The sequence below is a fragment of the Panulirus ornatus genome, chromosome 20, assembly GCF_036320965.1.
Source record: "Panulirus ornatus isolate Po-2019 chromosome 20, ASM3632096v1, whole genome shotgun sequence".
Classification (NCBI taxonomy): Eukaryota; Metazoa; Arthropoda; class Malacostraca; order Decapoda; family Palinuridae; genus Panulirus; species Panulirus ornatus.
In genome coordinates, this window is record NC_092243.1 from 20728501 (window position 1) to 20752193 (window position 23693).

Consider the following 23693-nt stretch of genomic DNA (forward strand, 5'->3'; position numbering starts at 1 on the left):
GGGTGTGTGATGTCTCCATGGTTGCTTAATTTGTTTATGGATGGGGTTGTTAGGGGGGTGAATGCAAGAGTTTTGGAAAGAGGGGCAAGTATGAAGTCTGTTGGGGATGAGAGAGCTTGGGAAGTGAGTCAGTTGTTGTTCGCTGATGATACAGCGCTGGTGGCTGATTCTTGTGAGAAACTGCAGAAGCTGGTGACTGAGTTTGGGAAAGTGTGTGAAAGAAGAAAGTTAAGAGTAAATATGAATAAGACCAAGGTTATTAGGTACAGTAGGGTTGAGGGTCAAGTCAATTGGGAGGTAAGTTTGAATCGAGAAAAACTAGAGGAAGTAAAGTGTTTTAGATATCTGGGAGTGGATCTGGCAGCGGATGGATTCATGGAAGCGGAAGTGGATCATAGGTTGGGGGAGGGGGCGAAAATTCTGGGAGCCTTGAAGAATGTGTGGAAGTCGAGAACATTATCTCGGAAAGGAAAAATGGGTATGTTTGAAGGAATAGTGGTTCCAGCAATGTTGTATGGTTGCGAGGCGTGGGCTATGGATAGAGTTGTGCGCAGGAGGATGTATGTGCTGGAAATGAGATGTCTGAGGACAATGTGTGGTGTGAGGTGGTTTGATCGAGTAAGTAACGTAAGGGTAAGAGAGATGTGTGGAAATAAAAAGAGCGTGGTTGAGAGAGCAGAAGAGGGTGTTTTGAAATGGTTTGGGCACATGGAGAGAATGAGTGAGGAAAGATTGACCAAGAGGATATATGTGTCGGAGGTGGAGGGAAGGAGGAGAAGTGGGAGACCAAATTGGAGGTGGAAAGATGGAGTGAAAAAGATTTTGTGTGATCGGGGCCTGAACATGCAGGAGGGTGAAAGGAGGGCAAGGAATAGAGTGAATTGGAACGATGTGGTATACCGGGGTTGACGTGCTGTCAGTGGATTGAATCAGGGCATGTGAAGCGTCTGGGGTAAACCATGGAAATCTGTGTAGGTATGTATATTTGCGTTGTGGACGTATGTATATACATGTGTATGGGGGTGGGTTGGGCCATTTCTTTCGTCTGTTTCCTTGCGCTACCTCGCAAACGCGGGAGACAGCGACAAAGAAAAAAAAAAAAAAAAAAAAAAAAATATATATATATATATATATATATATATATATATATATATATATATATATATATATATATATATATATATAGATATATATATATATATATACACATATATATATATATTTTTATATATATATATATTTATATATATATATATATATATATATATATATATATATATATATATATATATATATACACCAAGGTGTGAGTGAGAAAGCACTGGTCGTTACTCTATTTAATCTAGGGTAAAACCTGTAATAAGTGTACATGTCAGAGTACCAATTACAAAACATAACACCCACACATATACGTTATTATCACAATGTCTTATTCACTACATCTAATTACTCACACAGTGCCTCCTTTTTCAGCACACAGGTGAAACTGGAGTTGAGATCAATTTTCACAGCTTCAGGGTCACAATTACTAGCGCAATGGTGTACTCCGGCATAACATTCTTGAGACTGGACCATATGCCACACAGCTCCAGGATCACCAACATTAAATCCCTGCCCCACACCTGGGCACTGCAACCCTTGCCCCAACACCTCCACCAGTCGTCACCACCCAACATACAGGCCTCCCCGAGAAACAATGAAGGGCCGCTAGCTGACGGCATGGACAACACTTCCATCCTGTCCACGTCACTCAACTCCTACGTCACAACTTTACACACAGGAACAGCGACAAGCGCATGCCAAAACGGGAGACCGAAAAACAATATCTCATTAGCAAAATAATAGTACAAATTGTATGCAAAACATAAGAAAATTACAAATTTATTTAATACAATAACAATAATATAGTTATAATAATACAATTTATCTATTCAATTCAAAGAAAACTTGACCAATAGGACATACTGAGATATTCTCGGTACACTCCCGGCACAACTATAAGCAAAAACAATTATTGCTCCTCAGTATGGAGCAGCAACACAAGTCTGTGAACCGATCTGTTGATCAACCTGTCCTTCCCATCATGCATAGAGTCAGACTTCGAGATTTTGTATCTTAATAATACATCTCGTACTTTTCCGTCCCTGCCTGGTTTAGCTCTTTCAATATGTGCTAACTTCCAATTTCCTCTAATCAAATCACTGTCTTGCACTAAAACAACATCTCCTTACCCCAAATTTCTACGTGCTGCATTCCATTTTTGCTTGATAGTTAAGGTTGGGAAGTAGTCTCTCATCCATTTCCTCCAAAACGAGGTTACAATACTTTGTACAAGACTGAAACGCTTCCTTGTATCAGTCGTTTCCACCATGGGCCCACTTAGTACCTTGTTGCTTGCACGACCAAGCAGTAGATCGTTAGGGCACAAGTAAGCACCCAAAGAGATATCGTATCCAGGTTTCAGTCCGATTGGGCGTTCATTCAATATATTTGCTACCTCATATAACACAGTTTGTAGTTCGCCGAAGCTTAGTACATTTTCGCCCACAACTATAACAAGCAGCCGTTTCACCGTCTTAATCAGAGATTCGCATGCACCATTTTGCCAGGGTGCATTTGCCGATTTGTTGAATGACCATGTCATACCTTGATGAAGCCCGATTTGAGATATTTGGTTAATGTTCCATTTTTCAGTCTTTTTTCTTTCTTTCAAACTATTCGCTATTTCCCGCGTTAGCGAGGTAGCGTTAAGAACAGAGGACTGGGCCTTTGAGGAAATATCCTCACCTGGCCCCCTTCTCTGTTCCTTCTTTTGGAAAATTAAAAAAAAATGATGAGAGGGGAGGACTTCCAGCCCCCCACTCCCTCCCCTTTTAGTCGCCTTCTACGACACGCAGGGAACACGTGGGAAGTATTCTTTCTCCCCTATCCCCAGGGATAATTTTTTATTCATATTCCTGATTTCTTTATTGGCATCCACTAAGTGTGTTCCCATGTCTGAATGCATGGTGTAAGGATAACCCCGCATGGAAACAAACCGACGAAATGTATTCAAGAAACTCTGCGTGTCATAACGTTCCATCAGATCACTATGGACTGCACGACTCGCTAGGCATAAAAATATCACTCCATAAGCCTTAGCCCTAGTTCTCGGTTGTACAGTGTCTCTTATCATCAATGGGCCAAACTAGTTCAAGGAGGTATTGAAGAATGCAGGTGATGGTTTGAGTCTTCTCTCGGGGAGCTGCCCCATTTGCTGTACTATCACAACTTTGTTTAACCCTCTGCATATTACACACTTTTCCTTTACTGATTTGATCACCTTTCGTGCTCTAGGTACCCAAAACTTACTTTGAAGTCTAGCTAAGGTGAGGTCTATTCCCCCGTGATCAGTGTTGTGTAAGTAGGTGATGTATAGTCTGGTAAACTGATGGTTTTGCGAGAGTAGCATAAACTGGTTTTGATTCCAATTGTCCTTCAACCAGCTGCTGATTCTCTCCCCTACTACAATGATCCCATCTTCATCTTTACTGGGTACTAGCCCTTTGAATCTTTCCTTCCAATTTTCTTCGAATTCCCTTTGGACCATCTTAACCCAGTACCTTTCTGCCTTTCTCATATCATCGGCAGTGAGTGTATGCAATATTCCTGTTAATGTTTTCTTTCTAATAATGCAAAGGATTATAGCAGTGGTCTTTATCATTCTTTTGTAATAGCTAAACCTTTCAATATTCATCATGGGTGTTACCTCCTGTTTGATGTTACATTGTAGTGATACTCTATTCTTATCTGGTAACTCCTTTATGCAAGGTTGGTCTATGGGCCACTGATCAATAGGTATAGTTAAATAGTGTAGGCCCCTTTGCCATGCTGACTCGGATCGTAGGTTTCTTGGATTCTGTGGCCGTGTGGCGTAGTCCGAAGCATTGCAGTGGCCACCCACCACCAGTCATTAGTATTAGTATGTGTCTGAATCTCCGCAATCCTTGTTCCAACAAAAGCTCCAAATCCATGTGATTCATTTTGTATCTGTGACCTTACAATCATTGAGTCAGTTAGATGTAGTACCCTATCGAACACAAAACTTGTTTCTTTTTCTATTACCTTCCGTAACCTAGCAGACAATACTGCTGCACAAAGCTCCAGTTTCGGAGTAGTTATTTGCCGAATGGGAGCAATTCGACTCTTGGCTGCGAGTAATTGAGCAGAAAATGTGCCATCTTTCAGTTCAAAGCGAATGTATGCACATGTAAAGTATGCAATATTGCTGGCATCAGCATAAATGACAAGTGAGGGGTTACCAAGTGCATTATCAGGCTTTTTACACAGCCTAAATTTTAGATCCTCCAAGGCATACATATCTTGGAGCAAATTAACCCAGTGCACATGCATTTCATCAGGGATTGGTTCATCCCAACCCAGTTGCTCATCAGCTTTGCATTCTTGTTTTCGTGTGATGAGATGTCTTATTAATAGCTTACATCGTATCGTGAGAGGTGTAGCAAGGCCTAAAAGGTCGTATAGTGACGCCACTTGACTTAGGATCATCCTTTTTGTCAGTTGTTTGGGTATGCTTTGCACTATCTCCTCTTCTTTTAGGTCAGGACCAGTGCGGATCTTCTTGCGTTTTGTAGAAAAGTTAATCCTTACTTTGTAAGAGAATTGATCTTTCTTTGGTTCCCAAATCATCCCTAGTACCTTTTCAACCTCAGTATCAATTATCTTAGAATCTTCTGTCATATCATGGCTTCAAGACACTACCCATTGTTTCATCTGGAATACTCCTCTTTTAAGGATCTCTTCGGTCGTTTTCATTCTTTCAAGGGCTTCCTCTGCACTTTCACATGAATGAAGAATGTCATCCACATACGAGTTATTAATGATCATGGCAGCTGTTTCCGGGTACTTGTCTTTGAACATTTCGGCAGTTTTATGGAGGGCTGTCATGGCAATCACTTCACTGGGTCTGTCACCGAAAGTTACCGTCTGTGAACAATAATGGTCAGGCTCCCTGGTAGTGTTCATATCTCGCCACAAGAACCGGTGGGTCATTTTATCCGCTTCAGAGAGGAGTACAGAATTATACATTTTACTGATATCTCCCACAATTGCTACCGGACTCTGACGAAAGCTAAGCAATATGCCAAAAAGATCACACAGCATATCAGGCCCCTTGGTATAATAGTCATTCAAGACGTGTCCCATGTATGAGGCAGAGGAATTAAACACTATTCTGATGGGAGTGGATTTAGAGTCTGGTCTTAATATTTCATGATGAGGGATGTAGTGTACTGGGCCCTGATAGTCCTTGATTTCATCTGTAGTCAATTTTCGAGCTACACCTCGCTCCACCATGTCACTGATCTGATCACTATATTCCTTTGCATATGTAACTCCTCTTTTTGCTAATCTCTTTTCTGTAGCTCTAAGTCTGCCCATGCAGGCTGCGAAGTTATTTGACAAGGTAAAGACGATTTTATCCATGGATAGGAAGCTGTCCATTGACTTGTTTTTGAGTCATGTATTAAACCTTGTGTTATTTGAGACGATTCCCTTTCTTCTTTAAGACTATATTTGTTACTTCCAAGGGGACACTTTCCACATTTGCAGTTGCCACATTTTGGAATGCAACATGTCCCCAGATTTTCTACAGAGAAGAAGTCATCAAGCCTTCTCGTAACACTGGCTTTTGATTCAACAACTAAATCATTTACCGTACATGAAGCAATGTGATTAATCCTAACAAGAACATGAGCAGAGTTGACACCTTTCACCTTTAATCTAGGGTGCGAACCTCTAATACAGTATCCAAATAGTCCCCACAATAGTTGGAGGTTACCTACAGTTTTAACCGCAGATGGGAATAATTTGCAGTAATCAGCGCCGATCAACAGATCAATTTTGCCATATGGACGTTCAATGTTCTTAGCTTGTACTCCTAGTAAATCTTCCACGCTACCCGTATCCACCTGTCCTGTTTCTGAGGTAATTTCTGAGATTCCACAAGCTTTGATTACATGAGTTTGGCCTTGAAAATCATTAAGAGGAACATCATATTCCAATGTTTCAAATTTGTGATAGTCATTTCCAACTTTAGTAACAGCCAAATTTATGCTTCTCCCTTTTAAGCCAATAAATTTTTTCTTGAGACTGGACCATGTGCCACACAGCTCCAGGATCACCAACATTAAATCCCTGCCCCACACCTGGGCACTTCCATCCTGTCCACGTCACTCAACTCCTACGTACAACTTTACACACAAGAACAGAGACAAGCGCATGCCCAAACGGGAGAGCGAAATACAGCATCTCATTAGCAAAATAATAGTACAAATTGTATGCAAAACATAAGAAAATTACAAATTTAGTTAATACAATAACAATAATATAGTTATAAAAATACAATTTATTTATCCAATTCAAAGAAAACTTGACCAATAGGACATACTGAGATATTCTCAGTACAAATACACACACACACACACACACACACACACACACACACACACATATATATATATATATATATATATATATATATATATATATATATATATATATATATATATATATATATATATATATATATATATATATATATATATATATATATATATATATATATATATATATATATATGATGATATGATGATAGAGTGGCAGATATAGGGTGTTTTGGTCGAGGTGGTGTGCAAAGTGCGAGGGTTAGGGAAAATGATTTGGTAAACAGAGAAGAGGTAGTAAAAGCTTTGCGGAAGATGAAAGCCGGCAAGGCAGCAGGTTTGGATTGTATTGCAGTGGAATTTATTAAAAAAGGGGGTGACTGTATTGTTGACTGGTTGGTAAGGTTATTTAATGTATGTATGACTCATGGTGAGGTGCCTGAGGATTGGCGGAATGCGTGCATAGTGCCATTGTACAAAGGCAAAGGGGATAAGAGTGAGTGCTCAAATTACAGAGGTATACGTTTGAGTATTCCTGGTAAATTATATGGGAGGGTATTGATTGAGAGGGTGAAGGCATGTACAGAGCATCAGATTGGGGAAGAGCAGTGTGGTTTCAGAAGTGGTAGAGGATGTGTGGATCAGGTGTTTGCTTTGAAGAATGTATGTGAGAAATACTTAGAAAAGCAAATGGATTTGTATGTAGCATTTATGGATCTGGAGAAGGCATATGATAGAGTTGATAGAGATGCTCTGTGGAAGGTATTAAGAATATATGGTGTGGGAGGAAAGTTGTTAGAAGCAGTAAAAAGTTTTTATCGAGGATGTAAGGCATGTGTACGTGTAGGAAGAGAGGAAAGTGATTGGTTCTCAGTGAATGTAGGTTTGCGGCAGGGGTGTGTGATGTCTCCATGGTTGTTTAATTTGTTTATGGATGGGGTTGTTAGGGAGGTAAATGCAAGAGTTTTGGAAAGAGGGGCAAGTATTAAGTCTGTTGGGGAGGAGAGAGCTTGGGAAGTGAGTCAGTTGTTGTTCGCTGATGATACAGCGCCGGTGGCTGATTCATGTGAGAAACTGCAGAAGCTGGTGACTGAGTTTGGTAAAGTGTGTGGAAGAAGAAAGTTAAGAGTAAATGTGAATAAGAGCAAGGTTATTAGGTACAGTAGGGTTGAGGGTCAAGTCAATTGGGAGGTGAGTTTGAATGGAGTAAAACTGGAGGAAGTGAAGTGTTTTAGATATCTTGGAGTGGATCTGGCAGCGGATGGAACCATGGAAGCGGAAGTGGATCATAGGGTGGGGGAGGGGGCGAAAATTCTGGGGGCCTTGAAGAATGTGTGGAAGTCGAGAAGATTATCTCGGAAAGCAAAAATGGGTATGTTTGAAGGAATAGTGGTTCCAACAATATTGTATGGTTGCGAGGCGTGGGCTATGGATAGAGTTGTGCGCAGGAGGATGGATGTGCTGGAAATGAGATGTTTGAGGACAATGTGTGGTGTGAGGTGGTTTGATCGAGTGAGTAACGTAAGGGTAAGAGAGATGTGTGGAAATAAAAAGAGCGTGGTTGAGAGAGCAGAAGAGGGTGTTTTGAAGTGGTTTGGGCACATGGAGAGAATGAGTGAGGAAAGATTGACCAAGAGGATATATGTGTCGGAGGTGGAGGGAACGAGGAGAAGAGGGAGACCAAATTGGAGGTGGAAAGATGGAGTGAAAAAGATTTTGTGTGATCGGGGCCTGAACATGCAGGAGGGTGAAAGGAGTGCAAGGAATAGAGTGAATTGGAGCGATGTGGTATACCGGGGTTGACGTGCTGTCAGTGGATTGAATCAAGGCATGTGAAGCGTCTGGGGTAAACCATGGAAAGCTGTGTAGGTATGTATATTTGCGTGTGTGGACGTATGTATATACATGTGTATAGGGGGGGGTTGGGCCATTTCTTTCGTCTGTTTCCTTGCGCTACCTCGCAAACGCGGGAGACAGCGACAAAGTATAATAAAAAAAAATATAAAATAATATATATATATATATATATATATATATATATATATATATATATATATATATATATATATATATATATATATGATGATATGATGATAGAGTGGCAGATATAGGGTGTTTTGGTCGAGGTGGTGTGCAAAGTGCGAGGGTTAGGGAAAATGATTTGGTAAACAGAGAAGAGGTAGTAAAAGCTTTGCGGAAGATGAAAGCCGGCAAGGCAGCAGGTTTGGATTGTATTGCAGTGGAATTTATTAAAAAAGGGGGTGACTGTATTGTTGACTGGTTGGTAAGGTTATTTAATGTATGTATGACTCATGGTGAGGTGCCTGAGGATAGGCGGAATGCGTGCATAGTCCATTGTACAAAGGCAAAGGGGATAAGAGTGAGTGCTCAAATTACAGAGGTATAAGTTTGTTGAGTATTCCAGGCAAATTATATGGGAGGGTATTGATTGAGAGGGTGAAGGCATGTACAGAGCATCAGATTGGGGAAGAGCAGTGTGGTTTCAGAAGTGGTAGAGGATGTGTGGATCAGGTGTTTGCTTTGAAGAATGTATGTGAGAAATACTTAGAAAAGCAAATGGATTTGTATGTAGCATTTATGGATCTGGAGAAGGCATATGATAGAGTTGATAGAGATGCTCTGTGGAAGGTATTAAGAATATATGGTGTGGGAGGCAAGTTGTTAGAAGCAGTGAAAAGTTTTTATCGAGGATGTAAGGCATGTGTACGTGTAGGAAGAGAGGAAAGTGATTGGTTCTCAGTGAATGTAGGTTTGCGGCAGGGGTGTGTAATGTCTCCATGGTTGTTTAATTTGTTTATGGATGGGGTTGTTAGGGTGGTGAATGCAAGAGTTTTGGAAAGAGGGGCAAGTATGAAGTCTGTTGGGGATGAGAGAGCTTGGGAAGTGAGTCAGTTGTTGTTCGCTGATGATACAGCGCTGGTGGCTGATTCATGTGAGAAACTGCAGAAGCTGGTGACTGAGTTTGGTAAAGTGTGTGAAGAAGAAAGTTAAGAGTAAATGTGAATAAGAGCAAGGTTATTAGGTACAGTAGGGTTGAGGGTCAAGTCAATTGGGAGGTGAGTTTGAATGGAGAAAAACTGGAGGAAGTGAAGTGTTTTAGATATCTGGGAGTGGATCTGGCAGCGGATGGAAACATGGAAGCGGAAGTGGATCATAGGGTGGGGGAGGGGGCGAAAATTCTGGGAGCCTTGAAGAATGTGTGGAAGTCGAGAACATTATCTCGGAAAGCAAAAATGGGTATGTTTGAAGGAATAGTGGTTCCAACAATGTTGTATGGTTGCGAGGCGTGGACTATGGATAGAGTTGTGCGCAGGAGGATGGATGTGCTGGAGATGAGATGTTTGAGGACAATGTGTGGTGTGAGGTGGTTTGATCGAGTAAGTAACGTAAGGGTAAGAGAGATGTGTGGAAATAAAAAGAGCGTGGCTGAGAGAGCAGAAGAGGGTGTTTTGAAATGGTTTGGTCACATGGAGAGAATGAGTGAGGAAAGATTGACCAAGAGGATATATGTGTCGGAGGTGGAGGGAACGAGGAGAAGAGGGAGATGAAATTGGAGGTGGAAAGATGGAGTGAAAAAGATTTTGTGTGATCGGGGCCTGGACGTGCAGGAGGGTGAAAGGAGGGCAAGGAACAGAGTGAATTGGAGCGATGTGGTATACCGGGGTTGACGTGCTGTCAGTGGATTGCATCAAGGCATGTGAAGCGTCTGGGGTAAACCATGGAAAGCTGTGTAGGTATGTATATTTGCGTGTGTGGACATATGTATATACATGTGTATGGGGGTGGGTTGGGCCATTTCTTTCGTCTGTTTCCTTGTGCTACCTCGCAAACGCGGGAGACAGCGACAAAAAAAAGAAAAAAAATATAAATATATATATATATATATATATGAAAGGAGATGTTTGAGGACAATGTGTGGTGTGAGGTGGTTTGATCGAGTAAGTAACGTAAGGGTAAGAGAGATGTGTGGAAATAAAAAGAGCGTGGTTGAGAGAGCAGAAGAGGGTGTTTTGAAATGGTTTGGGCACATGGAGAGAATGAGTGAGGAAAGATTGACCAAGAGGATATATTTGTCGGAGGTGGAGGGAACGAGGAGAAGAGGGAGACCAAATTGGAGGTGGAAAGATGGAGTGAAAAGGATTTTGTGTGATCGGGGCCTGAACATGCAGGAGGGTGAAAGGAGGGCAAGGAATAGAGTGAATTGGAGCGATGTGGTATACAGGGGTTGACGTGCTGTCAGTGGATTGAATCAAGGCATGTGAAGCGTTCGGGGTAAACCATGGAAAGCTGTGTAGGTATGTATATTTCCGTGTGTGGACGTGTGTATGTACATGTGTATGGGGGGGGTTGGGCCATTTCTTTCGTCTGTTTCCTTGCGCTACCTCGCAAACGCGGGAGACAGCGATGAGGTATAGAAAAAAAAAAAAAAAAAAAATATATATATATATATATATATATATATATATATATATATATATATATATATATATATATATATATATATATATATATAGTAGTTCCAACAATGTTGTATGGTTGCGAGGCGTGGGCTATGGATAGAGTTGTGCGCAGGAGGATGGATGTGCTGGAAATGAGATGTTTGAGGACAATGTGTGGTGTGAGGTGGTTTGATCGAGTAAGTAACGTAAGGGTAAGAGAGATGTGTGGAAATAAAAAGAGTGTGGTTGAGAGAGCAGAAGAGGGTGTTTTGAAATGGTTTGGGCACATGGAGAGAATGAGTGAGGAAAGATTGACCAAGAGGATATATGTGTCGGAGGTGGAGGGAACGAGGAGAAGAGGGAGACCAAATTGGAGGTGGAAAGATGGAGTGAAAAGGATTTTGTGTGATCGGGGCCTAAACATGCAGGAGGGTGAAAGGAGGGCAAGGAATAGAGTGAATTGGAGCGATGTGGTATACAGGGGTTGACGTGCTGTCAGTGGATTGAATCAAGGCATGTGAAGCGTCCGGGGTAAACCATGGAAAGCTGTGTAGGTATGTATATTTCCGTGTGTGGACGTGTGTATGTACATGTGTATGGGGGGGGTTGGGCCATTTCTTTCGTCTGTTTCCTTGCGCTACCTCGCAAATGCGGGAGACAGCGACAAAGTATAAAAAAAAAAAAAAGAAATATATATATATATATATATATATATATATATATATATATATATATATATATATATATATATATATATATATATATATATATATATATGGATGTTAATGTGCTGATAGGTGCAACTGGAGGGATGTCTGATCATTATCTTGTGGAGGCGAAGGTGAAGATATGTATGGGTTTTCAGAATAGAAGACAGAATGTTGGGGTGAAGAGGGTGGTAAGAGTAAGTGAGCTTGGGAAGGAGACTTGTTTGAGGAAGTACCAGGAGAGACTGAGTACAGAATGGAAAAAGGTGAGAACAAAGGAGGTAAGGGGAGTGGGGGAGGAATGGGATGTATTTAGGGAAGCAGTGATGGATTGAGCAAAAGATGCTTGTGGCATGAAAAGCGTGGTAGGTGGGCAGATTAGAAAGGGTAGTGGGTGGTGGGATGAAGAAGTAAGATTATTAGTGAAAGAGAAGAGAGAGGCATTTGGAGGATTTTTGCACGGAAAAATGCAAATGAGTGGGAGATGTATGAAAGAAAGAGGCAGGAGGTCAAGAGAAAGGTGCAAAAGGTGAAAAAGAGGGCAAATGAGAGTTGGGGTGAGAGAGTATCATTAGATTTTAGGGAGAAATAAAAATATGTTCTGGAAGGCGGTAAATAAAATGCGTAAGACAAGGGAGCAAATGGGAACCTCAGTGAACGGGGCTAATGGGGAGGTGATAACAAGTAGTGGTGATGTGAGAAGTAGATGGAGTGAGTATTTTTAAGGTTTGTTGAATGTGTTTGATGATAGAGTGGCAGATATAGGGTGTTTTAGTCGAGGTGGTGTGCAAATTGAGAGGGTTAGGGAAAATGATTTGGTGAATAGAGAAGAGGTAGTAAAAGCTTTGCGGAAGATGAAAGCCGGCAAGGCAGCAGGTTTGGATGGTATTGCAGTGGAATTTATTCAAAAAAGGGTGTGACTGTGATGTTGACTGGTTGGTAAGGTTATTTAATGTATGTATGATTCATGGTGAGTTGCCTGAGGATTCGAGGAATGCTTGCAAAGTGCCATTGTACAAAGGGAAAGGAGATAAGAGTGAGTGCTCAAATTACAGATGTATAAGTTTGATGAGTATTCCTGGTAAATTATATGGAGGGTATTGATTGAGAGGGTGAAGGCATGTACAGAGCATCAGATTGGGGAAGAGCAGTGTGGTTTCAGAAGTGGTAGAGGATGTGTGGATCAGGTGTTTGCTTTGAAGAGTGTATGTGAGAAATGCTTAGAAAAGCAAATGGATGTGTTTGTAGCATTAATGGCTCTGGAGAAGGCATATGACAGAGTTGGTAGAGATGCTCTGTGGAAGGTTTTAAGAATATATGTTGTGGGAGGCAAGTTGTTAGAAGCAGTGAAAAGTTTTTATCGAGGATGTAAGGCATGTGGACGTGTAGGAAGAGAGGAACATGATTGGTTCTCAGTAAATATAGGTTTGCGGTAGGGATGTGTGATGTCTCCATGGTTGTTTAATTTGTTTATCGATGGGGTTGTTAGGGTGGTGAATGCAAGAGTTTTGGAAAGAGGGGCAAGTATGCAGTCTGCTGTGGATGAGAGAGCTTGGGAAGTATGTCAGTTGTTGTTCGCTGATGATACAGCGCTGGTGGCTGATTCATGTAAGAAATTGCAGAAGCTGGTGACTGAGTTTGGTAAAGTGTGTGAAAGAAGAAAGTTTAGAGTAAATGTGAATAAGAGCAAGGTTATTAGGTACAGTAGGGTTGAGGGTCAAGTCAATTGGGAGGTAAGTTTGAATGGAGAAAAACTGAAGAAAGTAAAGTGTTTTAGATATCTGGGAGTGGATCTGCCAGCGGATGGAACCATGGAAGCGGAAGTGAATCATAGGGTTGGGGATGGGGCGAAAATTCTGGGAGCCTTGAAGAATGTGTGGAAGTCGAGAACATTATCTTGGAAAGCAAAAATGGGTATGTTTGAAGGAATAGTGGTTCCAACAATGTTGTATGGTTGCGAGGCGTGGGCTATGGATAGAGTTGTGTGAAGGAGGGTGGATGTGCTGGAAATGAGATGTTTGAGGACAATATGTGGTGTGAGATTTTTTGATCGAGTAAGTAATGTAAGGGTAAGAGAGATGTGTGGAAATAAAAAGAGTGTGGTTGAGAGAGCAGAAGAGGGTGTTTTGAAACGGTTTGATCACATGGAGAGAATGAGTGAGGAAAGATTGACCAAGAGGATATATGTGTCAGAGGTGGAGGGAACGAGGAGAAGTGGGAGACCAAATTGGAGGTGGAAAGATGGAGTGAAAAAGATTTTGAGTTATCGGGGCCTGAACATTCAGGAGGGTGAAAGGCGTGCAAGGAATAGAGTGTACTGGAACGATATGGTATACCGGGGTCGACGTGCTGTCAATGGATTGAACCAGGGAATGTGAAGCTTCTGGGATAAACCATGGAAAGTTGTGTGGGGTCTGGATGTGGACCGGGAGCTGTGGTTTCGGTGCATTATAACATGACAGCTAGAGACTGAGTGTGAACGAATGGGGCCTTTGGTGTCTTTTCCTAGCGATACCTTGCACACATGAGGGGGGAGGGGGTTGTTATTCCATGTGTGGCGAGGTGGCGATGGGGACAAATAAAGGCAGACAGTATGAATTATGTACATGTGTATATATGTATATGTCTGTGTGTGTATATATATGTGTACATTGAAATGTATAGGTATGTATATTTGCGTGTGTGGACGTGTATGTATATACATGTGTATGTGGGTGGGTTGGGCCTTTCTTTCGTCTGTTTCCTTGCGCTACGTCGCTAACGCGGGAGGCAGCGACAAAGCAAAATAAATAAATAATGAAATAAATATATATATATGGACCGCATGCCCATACCCTGGCTTTACTCAACCTGGTCTTTTATGAGGGATCCCATGGCTATTAATTGGCTTTACTTTGAGTGATCACAATGCCACACCTTAGTTTTTCTATTAGGAATCACGTGACCACAACGTGGCTTTACTCTGAGGGATCACAGGCCATAATCTGGCTTTATTGTGAGGGAATACAATACCATACCCTGGCTTTACTGTGAGTTATCACAATGCCAACCCCTTGCTTTACTCTGAGGGATCACATGGCTACATCCTGGCTTTACTGTGAGGGATCACATTGCCACAATTTGACTTTACTGTGAGGGATCACATGGCCACATCCTGGCTTTACTGTGAGGGATCATTTGGCCACACACTGGTTCTACTGTGGGCGATGACACGGGTGTATCCTAGCTTTACTGTGAAGGATCACATGGCCACAACCTCGCTTTACTGTGAGGGATTTCATGGCCATTATCTGGCTTTACTCTGAGGGATCACAATGCCAAACCCTAGCTTTATTGTGAGGGATCTTATGGTCACACTCTGGTTTTACTGTGAGGGATCATAGACACTCCCTGGCTTTACTGAGAGGGATCACATGGCTAGACCTTAGCCTCACTGTGAGGGAACACAATGCCACACCCTGGCTTTACTGTGAGGGATCACATTGCCACACTCTGGCTTTACTCTGAGGGATCACATGGGCACACCCTGGCTCCAGGCTCCAGTGTATATCAAAGGTAATTCTCCATCTTGAAGAGTACGGTGACGTTGCTGCTCAACCCGAGGAAGATCTCGCATAATACAGTAGCGGTTTAGGTTTTCCTACACCTGCTGCCCTTACTCTCACATTCATCCCTTCTTCCTCCTTCGCTATTTCTTCATCTTCCTCATCCTCCTTCATCTTAACCTATGCCGTGTACTCCTACATTATTCCTCTCACTCCCTCCTTCCTTGTTCTCCTTCTTTTGCGAATATAAAGTGCATAGAGTGCATGAAGCTAAAACTGATCACCACGGTGAACACTGGTGGGCCGCTGGACCAGTCACTATAAGCCAGGAATATTGAAGTTTACTTGGATTGTAAAAGCAAGCTTCTGATATTCTTTGTGAACAACACTTACAGCAAAGTTACTGCACTTGTGGTGAACTGAGTGAATTTTTCATAAATTTGAAGCATTTGAAGTATGCAAAGAAAACGTGGGGCACTTTTCATGTCTATGGAACACTTTGTAATGGACATAACTCACTTTTACTGTTGGAAGGGCCAATGGTGAGTCTGTCTGCTTAAGAGACGCAGTTTCTTTTAGAGAGCATTACTGAAGACACTTCAAACGATTAAGGTAAAATTACTGTTCTGAGTCCTTATACTGGTGGGCCACTGCCTGGTAACTGGAGACATTGCAAGCAACAAGGGAAAGGGAAGTGGGAGGGGGAGGGTGTAACTGTTCTTCGTCCAGGTACTGATGGGTCAGTGATGTGGTAGTGAACACTCTCCGAATGACAAAACTGGGCGAGTCACCACATCATTTGGTTGATGTGGGGCTATTGAGCAGCTCAAAGATGAGTCGTTGTAATGTCTGTCTTTTTCCTTACACCACTAAAGCGTGAAAATCACTTCATTGATTCCCAGCAACGCGGACTTACTTATCTTTATGGAATTTCAGGTACTGATGAGTCTATACTTGGGTAATGAAGATACTGCAAGATACTGGTAGGTCAGTAGTTGGGTGGTGATGCAAGTGCCAAGGGATGAGGTCATTGTTCTAAATCCAAGTATTGGTCAGTAAGGACATTACAAACAGCGGAGAGTCACTGTCTTTAACCAAAGTATAGAGATGCTCAGTGGCTGAGCACTGAAGACGTGGAAGGAAGGTGAGGGGTGTCAGCGCCTGGTGATGTGTGATGTATACGTTGGAGGCAAATTTCCCCTGCCATTCACCATCCCCCCACATTCTGGATATGAATAGCGATAAGTTCCAGCTTATCCTGTCCTGTTAACGGAATCATTTTGGTATTGAGGGAGATAAGTTATTCTCCATTATTCTCGCACAAAAGGGTTTCTACAATTTTCTCTAGCCAATTTGCAGGCCAGGTTCTGCAGGCAAGCCTGAGTAATAAGATTTGTTCCCAGCTAGAAAGCTTAGACGTGTGAGGCAAATCATATTTGCCTCCGACAATTTTCTGATGACCTCATCTTACCAGAACATAGTGTGTGTATGTGAGAGAGAGAGAGAGAGAGAGAGAGAGAGAGAGAGAGAGAGAGAGAGAGAGAGAGAGAGAGAGAGAGAGAGAGAGAGAGAGAGAGAGAGAGAGAGAGAGAGAGAGAGAGAGAGAGAGAGAGAGAGAGAGAGAGAGAGAGAGAGAGAGAGAGAGAGAGAGAGAGAGAGAGAGAGAGAGAGAGAGAGAGAGAGAGAGAACTAATAACCAGCTTGGATCAAGGGAAGAACAGACATGGTTGCACGAGAAATGAGAAGCAAACATTGGTGATGAGATGGTTGGTTCCCAGGAGTAACTGAGGAAGATCCCTCCTTGGATGGGCCTTAAAGATATCTTAGCAGTTTCAAATGCGGTGGGGCGTTGGTAGATATGTAATGGTCTTTAGATGGCATATGGTTCGGGAAACAAGTAAAACTAGTTGACAGGTAGGTATATGTTGGTCCTTGGCTGCCATATGGGTGAGGAGCCAACTGAACTAGTAAGCAGGTAAGTAGGTTTTGGTTCTTGGCTGCCATATGGGTGAGGTACCAAGTGGACCAGTTGGTAAGTAGGTACACGTTAGTCTTTGGCTGAAATATGAGGGTACCGGTAGTGTTTGTAGCAAGTAAGATGACTAGAAACTTTACCTTATATTCTTGCACGCAGCCACCAACGATATGTTGCCTGCTGTTTTCACACCTCAATGCAGCTTTCTGTTTCCTATGGTCACACCGTCGTACGTTGTATTGTTTCCTGAGCCCACACCACCATACACACTGTTCAATCCAGAGCTCATAGCATTATAGGTTGTGTTGTTTTGAGCTTGGACAACCATTTCCTAGGCTCACGACATCGCACACTGAGCTCACATCCATCTGTATGTTGTATTGTTTCCAGAGCTCACCCCACTATACACTGTGCTGTATTCTAAGCTCGAGCCACCGTACACTGTCCTGTGGTCTGAGCTAACACCACTGGAGAGAATAGTTATTAACCTGTACGTAGTTTGGTAAGCGACGTAAACACGAAAAATTAAGTTTACTGCAGTAAAAAGAACAACTTTTGCCCCATGGTGCAGGAAGAGCATCTGACCTGGGGCCCAATTTGGACAGGTATTTTGCAGTTAAGACCAGCAGGTAAGGCAGCAGTTAACGGTGTCGGATTCTAATGCTATGAAACAAGTAACTGTATTTTCTAATGTATCCTAACAGATGAAAATCCTCCTCCTCCCAGGACACACACACACACACACACACACACACACACACACACACACACACACACCATTGTATATATACACCATCTTTGTCCTAAATCTCTTTGTCCTAAATTAGTTTTCATGATATTTTTTTGCCTGCAATTTCGTGGATGACGTTGGAAACTGAGGGAATCACATAGACCACTGTTGCTGAGGACCAGCACTACAACACTGTGCTGTGTCTGTGGGTTGTGTGGTGACAGGGTCACATGTGTAGACCTGGACGGTGATGTTTAATGTAATCCCTCCGACAATACGGAACAAAATCTCGACGGTTTACCATGGTCAGGTTTAAGCCAGGTCATCTTACCCTTGGATGACATCGTAGTAGGTAGCGAGTTTAAGCTGAGATGGTTCCAGTTTGTGCATCGCCCTTAACTCTCCCGTCCCCAACTCCGCCAATCCCAGCATCTTTATAAGATTTAAAAGTGCTAATCATATTTCACCTTAATCATACTATGATATGAGCTTTAGAGAAGAGTACAAAATGTACCCTGTGTATAACATGGACTATATCAAGGAGAGTGAATCATAGAATGTCACAGATTGCAAGATTTATACTGCAATGCGAGACAACAAGCCGTTTGACTTTCCAGTTATGTATATTTGATACATTTTCATCATATATGGTTACTGTGCTCTAAACATCAGTTGCAACACAAACAACACTTAGAGTCAGGAGGCTTGGCCTGTAGTAGTTAGGTTTCAGTTTTGCTTTCTGTATTTGACCATATATAGTATCTAGAAGTGGAGACTATACAAAACGAATCTAAAGTCTTACACTTTAATATTATATGAATATCAAATACTAGAAAAAAAATATATACAAATAATGATATATTCCTTCCAAATAAGTAGGAAGGTGACCAGTAGCAATCCTGGAGTTACTGGCGACAGTAAAGCCCGTGAACCACAGCCGCTCATACTGTGTCTGTATCTCATTCTCCCTCAGTATGGCTAATTTTCACCGACGGCCAGTTAGTATCTAGCCGCCAATTAATCAAAGAAAAAAATATTTGCATCAGATAACAGTAACACGATGCAATTTCCTAACTGGGAACCGCCATTGCTAAGTCTGAGGGAAATGCCATTTATGTCCTCCCTGATCCAGAGTATGACCTGACGGGTGAACTTTGCGTGATAATGCTGAAGGTAATCGGAAGTTTTTCTCATTTTCCAGAACATTTTGACGGAAACCTTTCTCCTTGTTGTTCCTTACGGGACTGATTGTACTAAATATCTTCCAGTGACTTACTGATTTACTGAAAAAATTATAAAGCAAAGCTATCAAAGATCCGACGGCAGCCAATCTGAGCGCATTCAGTTTCATCTCGACCTTTTGTCATGCAGGATTGATGTCAGTTAGTGCTGCGGCCGTCCATGTGGCAGCTTTAAGGACGGCAGACATGCTGCGTCGGTCGTCAATGAGGCTGTTGCAGGGACAGCTGTCCTGGTGCGGCAGGCGTCCGTGAGGCTGCTGAAAGGAAGACTAGCGGAATGTGCTGACCATATGGATGGCTGCTGGAGGGACTCCTGAGCTAGTGTGATGGCCATCCGAGTCGTTGCTGGAAAGATGACTGAGCCACAGAAGGAAAAATTCTTACTTGGCCCGCGTCTTTGTTTCTTCTCTTCGAAAAGTAAAACAGGGAGGGAGGATTTCCAGCCACTCGCTCGTGCCTCCTTCTAGTCTCCTTCCACGACACGCAGGAACACGTGGGCAGTATTATTTCTCTTTTGTCTCCAGGGATGATGTATAAATGAGCCTGAAAAGGAGAATTTTGTGAAGAAATACCAGGAAAGCTTGAGTGTAGAAAGGCAAACGTGAGAGCAAATGAAGTGAGGGTAGTGGGTGAGGAATGGGATGTATTTAGGGAAGCAGTAATGACATGCAAGAAATGCATGTGGCATGAGAAAGATGGAAGGTGGTCTGATTAGAACGGGTAGTGAATGGTGGGATGAAGAAGTAAAGTTGCTAGTGAAAAACAAAAGAGAGGCTTTTGGGCAGTGCTTACAAGAAAGGAATGTAAATGACTGGATGTATAAGAGAAAGGGGCGGTAGGTCAAGGAGGGCAAAAGAGAGTTGGGGTGAGAGAGCATCATTAAACTTTAGGGAGGATTAGAAAAGATGTTTAGGAAAGAGGTAAGTAATGTGCGAAAGACAAGAGAACAAATGGGGACAAATATGAAGGTGGCAAAAGGGGAAGCGATAACAGGTAGTGATGGAGTGAGTGTTTTGAAAGATTGTTCAATATGTCTATGATAGAGTGGCAGATGTAGGGTGTTTTGATCGGGGTGGTGTACGAAGATACTCAGGGCGAGTGATTTGTTGAAGAAAGAACAGGTGGTGAAACTCTTGCGTAAGATGAAATCCGGCAAGGCAGCAGGAGTGGACAATATTGCAGCTGAATGTATTGAGAAAAGGGGTGCCTGTATTGTTGACTGGTTGGTAAGGATATTCAGTGTATGTATGGATCATGATGAAGTGCATGAGGATTAGATGAATGCATGTATAGGGCCATTGTATAACGGCAAAGGGGATAATGGTTAGTGTTCAAACTGCACAAGAATCAGTTTGTTAAGCATACCTGGAAATTTGTATGGGAGAGTATTGATTGTGTGGGTGAAGGCATGTACAGAGCATCAGATTAGAGAGGAGCAGTGTGGTTTCAGAAGTGATAGAGGATTTGTTAATCAGATCTTTGTTTTGAAGAGTGTGTGAGAAATACTTAGAAAAACTGATGGATTTTTATGTGACATTTATATATATATATATATATATATATAATATATATATATATATATATATATATATATATATATATATATATATATATATATATATATATATATATATATATATATATATATATATACATATATATATATATATATATATATATATATATATATATATATATATATATATATATATATATATATATATATATATATATATATATATATATATATATATATATATATATATATATATGTATATATATATATAAAAAAGGGGGTGACTGTATTGTTGACTGGTTGGTAAGGTTATTTAATGTATGTATGACTCATGGTGAGGTGCCTGAGGATTGGCGGAATGCGTGCATAGTGCCATTGTACAAAGGCAAAGGGGATAAGAGTGAGTGCTCAAATTACAGAGGTATAAGTTTGTTGAGTATTCCTGGTAAATTATATGGGAGGGTATTGATTGAGAGGGTGAAGGCATGTACAAAGCATCAGATTCGGGAAGAGCAGTGTGGTTTCAGAAGTGGTAGAGGATGTGTGGATCAGGTGTTTGCTTTGAAGAATGTATGTGAGAAATACTTAGAAAAGCAAATGGATTTGTATGTAGCATTTATGGATCTGGAGAAGGCATATGATAGAGTTGATAGAGATGCTCTGTGGAAGGTATTAAGAATATATGGTGTGGGAGGAAAGTTGTTAGAAGCAGTGAAAAGTTTTTATCGAGGATGTAAGGCATGTGTACGTGTAGGAAGAGAGGAAAGTGATTGGTTCTCAGTGAATGTAGGTTTGCGGCAGGGGTGTGTGATGTCTCCATGGTTGTTTAATTTGTTTATGGATGGGGTTGTTAGGGAGGTAAATGCAAGAGATTTGGAAAGAGGGGCAAGTATGAAGTCTGTTGGGGATGAGAGAGCTTGGGAAGTGAGTCAGTTGTTGTTCGCTGATGATACAGCGCTGGTGGCTGATTCATGTGAGAAACTGCAGAAGCTGTTGACTGAGTTTGGTAAAGTGTGTGGAAGAAGAAAGTTAAGAGTAAATGTGAATATGAGCAAGGTTATTAGGTACAGTAGGGTTGAGGGTCAAGTCAATTGGGAGGTGAGTTTGAATGGAGAAAAACTGGAGGAAGTGAAGTGTTTTAGATATCTGGGAGTGGATCTGGCAGCGGATGGAACCATGGAAGCGGAAGTGGATCATAGGGTGGGGGAGGGGGCGAAAATTCTGGGGGCCTTGAAGAATGTGTGGAAGTCGAGAACATTATCTCGGAAAGCAAAAATGCGTATGTTTGAAGGAATAGTGGTTCCAACAATGTTGTATGGTTGCGAGGCGTGGGCTATGGATAGAGTTGTGCGCAGGAGGATGGATGTGCTGGAAATGAGATGTTTGAGGACAATGTGTGGTGTGAGGTGGTTTGATCGAGTGAGTAACGTAAGGGTAAGAGAGATGTGTGGAAATAAAAAGAGCGTGGTTGAGAGAGCAGAAGAGGGTGTTTTGAAGTGGTTTGGGCACATGGAGAGAATGAGTGAGGAAAGATTGACCAAGAGGATATATGTGTCGGAGGTGGAGGGAACGAGGAGAAGTGGGAGACCAAATTGGAGGTGGAAAGATGGAGTGAAAAAGATTTTGTGTGATCGGGGCCTGAACATGCAGGAGGGTGAAAGGAGGGCAAGGAATAGAGTGAATTGGAGCGATGTGGTATACCGGGGTTGACGTGCTGTCAGTGGATTGAATCAAGGCATGTGAAGCGTCTGGGGTAAACCATGGAAAGCTGTGTAGGTATGTATATTTGCGTGTGTGGATGTATGTATATACATGTGTATGGGGGGGGGGGGGTTGGGCCATTTCTTTCGTCTGTTTCCTTGCGCTACCTCGCAAACGCGGGAGACAGCGACAAAGTATAAAAAAAAAAATATATATATATATATATATATATATATATATATATATATATATATATATATATATATATATATATATATATATATATATATATATATATATATATATATATATATATGCATATATATATATATATATATATATATATATATATATATATATATATATATATATATATATATATATATATATATATATATATATATATATATATATATATATATATATATATATATATATGCATATATATATATACATATATATATATATATATATATATATATATATATATATATATATATATATATATATATATATATATATATATATATATATATATATATATATATATATATATATATATATATATATATATATATATATATATATATATATATATATATATATATATATATATATATATATATATATATATATATATATATATATATATTCTTTTTTTTTTCTTTCTTTTTTTTATACTTTGTCGCTGTCTCCCGCGTTTGCGAGGTAGCGCAAGGAAACAGACGAAAGAAATGGCCCAACCCCCCCAATACACATGTATATACATACGTCCACACACGCAAATATACATACCTACACAGCTTTCCATGGTTTACCCCAGACGCTTCACATGCCTTGATTCAATCCACTGACAGCACGTCAGCCCCGGTATACCACATCGCTCCAATTCACTCTATTCCTTGCCCTCCTTTCACCCTCCTGCATGCTCAGGCCCCGATCACACAAAATCTTTTTCACTCCATCTTTCCACCTCCAATTTGGTCTCCCTCTTCTCCTTGCTCCCTCCACCTCCGACACATATATCCTCTTGGTCAATCTTTCCTCACTCATCCTCTCCATGTGCCCAAACCACTTCAAAACACCCTCTTCTGCTCTCTCAACCACGCTCTTTTTATTTCCACACATCTCTCTTACCCTTACGTTACTCACTCGATCAAACCACCTCACACCACACATTGTCCTCAAACATCTCATTTCCAGCACATCCATCCTCCTGCGCACAACTCTATCCATAGCCCACGCCTCGCAACCATACAACATTGTTGGAACCACTATTCCTTCAAACATACCCATTTTTGCTTTCCGAGATAATGTTCTCGACTTCCACACCTTCTTCAAGGCCCCCAGAATTTTCGCCCCCTCCCCCACCCTA

The 23693-nt window shown here is 41.4% G+C and overlaps 1 protein-coding gene across 1 annotated transcript; it reads right to left on the minus strand.

Annotated features, from left to right (window-relative positions):
- Positions 1-3843: 3843 nt before the first annotated feature.
- On the minus strand, positions 3844-4740 carry LOC139755722 (uncharacterized). The gene has a single exon (XM_071674359.1). It carries the CDS (start codon positions 4738-4740, stop codon positions 3844-3846), a length of 897 nt encoding a protein of 298 aa, XP_071530460.1.
- Positions 4741-23693: the final 18953 nt, after the last annotated feature.

Coding starts and splice junctions, on each gene's coding strand:
- LOC139755722 (XM_071674359.1), bottom strand. CDS start 4,740: ATGACAGAAGATTCTAAGATAATTGATACTGAGGTTGAAAAGGTACTA.